At 54.7% G+C, this 5,718-nt stretch overlaps 1 protein-coding gene across 1 annotated transcript; it reads right to left on the bottom strand.

Annotated features, from left to right (window-relative positions):
* Positions 1–209: 209 nt before the first annotated feature.
* On the bottom strand, positions 210–4,749 carry HOXB4 (homeobox B4). Its single transcript, XM_045984508.1, has 2 exons — positions 2,787–4,749; positions 210–1,934 (listed from the first exon to the last, which is right to left on the bottom strand). The coding sequence occupies exons 1-2, from the start codon at positions 3,241–3,243 to the stop codon at positions 1,636–1,638; spliced, it is 756 nt and encodes a 251-aa protein (XP_045840464.1). The 5' UTR covers positions 3,244–4,749; the 3' UTR covers positions 210–1,635.
* Between the last annotated feature and the right edge of the window lie 969 nt (positions 4,750–5,718).

Below are 5,718 nucleotides of genomic sequence, written 5' to 3'. Positions count from 1 at the left end.
TAAATCACGATATGAAAGCCTTTGCCATACTTAAGCCTCTCGTGTCCTACAATGAAACATCCCCCCCCATCAGGGATTGGAGTCAGCCCGCCCAGTACTTTCAATCCATTTTTGGACTGAAGGGAAAAAAATTAAAAGCCCCAAACAAAACACACCCACCCCAAAAGGAAAACACAGGAGCTACCACAATTTGGAGTCCTCTGAGCTCGAAAGTCCCCTTGGACACTTTGAAAAAAAATCTTCAACCACATCTAGTGTGAGGCCGAATGGACTGGGGTGCTTAGCATAAACGCTGGGTGGCATTTGTATCTTTATACCAAGGTTTCAACAAAAACACGCCGTGCTGGTCACGAGAAACCAAACATTTATTTCTATTGTCACTCTGTACAGGACACAAATTTTCACGCCAACGAAGGGTTCTAGACTCAGGCAGCCCCAGAACTAGAAAGGGGCCTGGTTTGGAATGTCAGAGAGAGAACAGGAGAGAGGACGCACATGGACATAAAATAATAATAATAATAATAATAATTAATAATTAATAATAATAATGTAAAACAATGATAAACTATGGGAGAGGTCTTCACAACATCATCTCCCAGACCGGGAGGGGCAGCACGTTTGACTTGCTAGTTTCACATTCGTTCGCAATCTAGGAGAGAAGGCCGGGGGCTGTATAACTCTAGTTGGCAAGTGGCTTGCCCCCAGGTCCCAGAACTCAACTGGCCCCTTGCTCTGCCGGGAATGGTTTGACCTTGCAGAAGAAAGGCCCTCCCGAGTCTCAAGTCTCGGGTCTCTCTCTCTCTTTTTTTTCCCTCGGACTCAACTTCCCTGCCTGCTCCTGCTGTTGCCAAGCCCACCCCTGCCTCCACTGGTCCCCTTCCTGCTGCCCGCCCCCCAGCCCAGCCCAGCAGTGCAAGAGGGGGTGAGAAGTCAGTGTGCCTGTGGAGGGGCACGGGAGGGGAGGAGGGTATGTGTGTGTGTTCGTGTTACCGTGGCCAAAACACTGCGCTATCTGGCAGTCACAGGGTGCTTTCGCTGGGTGTCAGGAATGGGGGACAAAGAAAGAAAATCCAGGCTGTCTTCCAGCGGCGGCAGCAGCAGAGGCGGCGGCCGAGCCGGGCCTCATTTGTTAGCCGGGTGTCGAGGTAATGGTCGCCACCGAGGCCCGTCCTCTCCTCGGCAGAGTAAACAAGACAGATGGGCCTGGGCCTGGCGTGATTAAAGATGAAACGTGGATCCATCTTCGCCAAAGCTGAAAGCGAGGAGCGCAACCTCCTCCTATTTCTCTTTCTGTCTTCTTCTTTCTCTTCTTCTTCTTTTTCTTCCTTTTCTTTCTTTCTTTTTTTTTTTTTCTTCTTCTACTTCTTCTTCTTCTTTTAAGGAAGAAAGCAAGAGACTTGAACCTTGCTTCTAGGGGGGCCTCACCCGGCTCCCTATTGTCATTTCTATAAATAAAGCTTCCCCTCCCCCTCCTCTGCGTTTATTCGTGTAAATAGATAAAGTGGGGGGGGGGAGGGCAGGTAGGTTTTGGCGGACCCAGGCCCCAGGGTCTCCTCCCGCTTCTCCCCCCGCCCCCCCTTCCCGCGCTCACAACCCACTCCCGCCCCGAGGTTCCTGGCTCCCGCGCGGGGGCCACTAGAGCGCGGGGGGGCCTCCGTTGGGCCGGCCAGGGGGCCCTCCGCCTGCGCCTGCGGTGCCACCCGAGCGGATCTTGGTGTTGGGCAACTTGTGGTCTTTTTTCCACTTCATGCGTCGGTTCTGGAACCAGATCTTGATCTGGCGCTCGGAGAGGCAGAGCGCGTGGGCGATCTCCACCCTCCGGCGCCGCGTCAGGTAGCGATTGTAGTGAAATTCCTTCTCCAGCTCCAAGACCTGCTGGCGAGTGTAGGCTGTCCGAGAGCGCTTGGGCTCCCCGCCGGCGTAATTGGGGTTTACTGGACACACACAGAGAGAGGGAGAAAGAGAAAGTTTTATTGCCCCGAAAGGGAGGAGGGAGAGCTCTTTCTTCCAGCTAACACCGCGTCTCCCTCCCTCCCTCTCCCGCCACCTCTTCTTCCTCCGGAGGGGGGTGGGGACGCAAAGGGAAGAAAGCGGGGTGGGGGGGGCCCGCAGGAAGAGAAAGAGACCTTAAAGTTTTGGAGGGTTGTTTCGTCTCCACGTTGTTGTTTGGGTGTCTGGAGAGGGGGTGGGGGGAGTGAGGAATCTTCACAAGGTTCTAACCGCTCCTCTCTGCCCCCTTGGCCTGGGGCCCGGGATGGGAGAACCAGGGGTGAAAGAGGGAGGGGGCGTCCCTAAACCTTTCTTCTGTTAGTTCCCACCCTCTGTGCTCAGATCCCATGTAGTGCCTGACCCCAGTAAAAACTTTTGCCCACTTCTGGAGCCAAGGAGCCAGACTAGAGGAAAGAAAGGAAAAAATAAATACTGAGAGTTGACTCAACTCTCCCCTCAAATACAGATTTCCTCCTCCTCCTCCTCCCCCACCACACACCCCTCCCCAGCTTGCAACTTCACTGAAGACTGCATCTCCCTGGCGAAAAGTCGCTGGTGAGAATGGCAAAGAGGATGGGGGAACCGACTTCAAAGGCGCGGGGCCCACCAGGCCATAAAAATTTATGGGGGATGTAATTATGTGGCTCTGAAAACAGGCGACCGTAAATCTCCGGCAATGGCGAGTTTATAGCGGGGACAATTGGCTTCCCTCAGCTCCCCCCCCCCCCCATGCCTCCGAGGTCCCTTCGGTGTAAAGCACCGGGGGTGGGAGGGGGAAGGGGTGCCCACGCACTCACCCGTGCTCACGTGAACTTTGCGCATCCAGGGGTAGACGACGGGCTCTTTGCACGCGGAGTGGGACGGGCTGGGGTGCAGGGGGTTCTGGGCGCAGGGAGGCGGCGGGGGGCTGCTGCTGACCGCCTCGCAGCGCTGGCCGGGCTCCGGGAGGAGGGCCCCGGAGGGCGGCGGCGCAGGAGCCCGAGGGGACAGCCCGGGCGGTGGCGGGGGCGGCGGGGGCGGTGGCGGAGGCGGCGGGGGCCCGGGGTCCCGGCAGGCCGCGTAGCGCTGCACGGTGCACGCCGCGCGCCGCCCGAAGCCCGCCTCCGGCTGGAAGCTGCTCTCTCGCCTCTGGCCGCCGGCGTAGTACCCCGGCGAGTGGTCGCTGGGTAGGTAATCGCTCTGTGAATATTCCTCGCACGGAGGGAACTTGGGGTCGACATAGTTTGAGTTGATCAAAAAAGAACTCATAGCCATTAATTTCTGGGAATTGCCCACAAAATATACTAAAATTTATTCCGACCCCTGACTCGTTTTCCTGTTTCCGAAAGCCCTCCTACTTACTGTCAAGTGAACAAAGTTAGGGGCCCACGTGATCCTCGGAGCCAATGGCCGCCCCGCCTGCGATTCCCGGATAAGGAAATCTGCTCACCCGGACCCTACTCCAGCCAAAGAGGTTTATTTCCCCTTCTTCTCTTTCCCCCTCCCCACCCACCCAACACCAGGATTTACATAGGGCTCCTGCGGGGCGACCGCCTCCTCGCCTAGCTCTCTCCAGGACCGGAGAGAGAGGGAGAGAAAAAGAGGGGGAGAGAATGAGAGGAAGAGGGCACGGTGCCGCCGGAGGGTCTGTTGGGGCGCTGGGCAGAGAACAATCCTTGGATGCCCTCGGAAGTTGGGGATCTCGGTGCAGCCCCCTCCTGTCCCGCCTCACCGGCCCTCATCCTCTGCCTCTCAGAGGCCCCCATCCCCTCCTAAGGACGGGAAGGAGCCCAGGAGTCTGGGTGGGGAGTTAAGTGAGGGGCAGACTGGGGGCTCCGCCTAGAGCGGGGAACCCACATGGGGGGGCGAGAGGGCACTGAGCAGCGGGCTTTTCTCCGCAGTCGCCTGGGGAGGGGTAGGGAGTGAGAGAGGAGGCGTCGGGAGCAAGCAGGCGGGTGCAGGAGGGACTTGTCAGAGATGAATGGAACCTCGGGCGGATCGATAGGAAATTCATGCACTAATTCGGGGAGACCTCGCCTTCCAAATCGCATTTAGCTGCGCTATTAGTTTGGCTGTGTCAGTCAGTCCTTCCGTTCCCCTCTCTTATCCACTCCTCTCCCCTTGCCCCACACGGCCCACGCGGGAAGAAACGACTTGGTTTCCCACACTGAACACGAGTGCTGGAGTAAAAATCCTGCAACTTTTCAGAGCACACCGAATAGCAATTTGCTAATTCCAGAACCACCGGAGCAGTGCTAACCACGGTGTCCAGACGTTCTAATTGCCGCTAATGCAGCTGCCTCTGCAGTGAACAGAAATCTCACATCCTTCTGTTGCTGAGGGTAGGAGCCCTAGGGATGACCCCCACATACAGCAACACCCCTTAGTAATTGCATATTTCCAGGGTATCTTGTTCGGATCCCACACGAAAAGGCGACCTCAACATCCGTTTGAAAAACGATTTTCTTTGCCTTCTCACACTGACGACAATAGTCATTTTTTCCAGATTCTCAGTAAAGCCTCCCTGGTCCCAGAATAGAGAATAAGTGGGCTTGGAGGAGAAGAAAAAACACCACCACCACCAATATTAACCTATTAAGAGAAGTGAAAAGGGACCAAGACTTCTAGGGGCAGGCATGGGGGATTTCAGGTAGATGATTCCTCCATCCCTAACCAATGAGGAAGGAAAAGAAAGAGGGAGGGGGGGAAAAAGAGGAAGGAGTCTTCGAGCGGTCAGTCATCGGATGGTCCTCTTTTTTGGGAAAAAAAAATTCTTCGGGGAAAAAAAATGAGCGGAGTGTTTATGTCAACTACATATTCCCCTAGATACGAATTTGTGACCACAAAATTCCTTACACAAATTCGGATCTACAGGGTATATACAGAAGACAGACAGATCTTCTTGGCCCAGAAATTTTCCAGTTCTCCTACTTTCCGCGCCTTCTTCGTTTGGGGTGCAGTTTCAGTGCTTTGATTTTATTTCGTTTTGCTCTATATTTGAGCTCTGGGAGCAGGAAAAGACACTGTGGGTCCATTTTGGGGATTTCAAGGTTTTCAACTCTCTTTCTCTTCTATCAGAAATAGAAGCAGCCAGTCCGCAAAGGGACGCGAACCTCAGGGCGGCCGCACAACCCTGGGCGGCGCATGAATTATGAGATGTAAACATTAGCTAAGCACAAAAGGAGGAAGGGTCATCCCGAGGCTGCTGCGAAGTCAGAATCAGGCCCTTCTGGGTGCCCTCGCGCCCCTCCCCTCCCCCCAGGACTTTTATTTTTTTTTTTTAAAGAAAAACAAAACCCCAATCGGCTCCTCCGTGCCCCTCACAGCCTTTAGTTTGCCATCAAACGAGTATCTAGATATTTTCCAAGGCGCCTCTCGGCGAAGGGAGGAGGCAGAGGCGGCTGGGTGTGAAGGAGGTGTCATAAAAGTCCTTTTGGAAAAATTCAATGGTAAAAAGAGAGAGAAACAGCTGTAAAGAAAAATGCTGGGAGACCAAACAGATGGGGCCCCGGATATTTAATGACGGGCAATTCCGTTTACAACCTGAGAAAAAGATCAAAGGCGTTTCATTTCCGAATGAAGGGCAATGAGGAACCATAAAAGATGCAGCCGGATGATATTCCGGCCCCTCCCAACCTCCCGTACCTCCTAGGGCCAGAAAAGGGGGATAATCCCTGAAGCCTGTGGAGGAACCCCGTTTCCCCCACCTCCCTGGCCCCAGGCAGGCTCTTTCTGTCTAAATTTGCTCAT

Source organism: Meles meles, chromosome 18 (genome assembly GCF_922984935.1).
Source record: "Meles meles chromosome 18, mMelMel3.1 paternal haplotype, whole genome shotgun sequence".
Classification (NCBI taxonomy): Eukaryota; Metazoa; Chordata; class Mammalia; order Carnivora; family Mustelidae; genus Meles; species Meles meles.
Note: the sequence above shows the minus strand (reverse complement) of the source record. Positions and strands in the feature narration are given on the sequence as shown.

What these genes read in the sequence shown, in the direction of transcription:
- HOXB4 (XM_045984508.1), bottom strand. Translation starts at nt 3,243, where the DNA reads ATGGCTATGAGTTCTTTTTTGATCAACTCAAACTATGTCGACCCCAAG. An exon ending in CAAAGTTCACGTGAGCACGG is followed by an intron (nt 1,935 to 2,786) that starts GTGAGTGCGTGG and finishes GTGTGTGTCCAG; the next exon opens with TAAACCCCAATTACGCCGGC.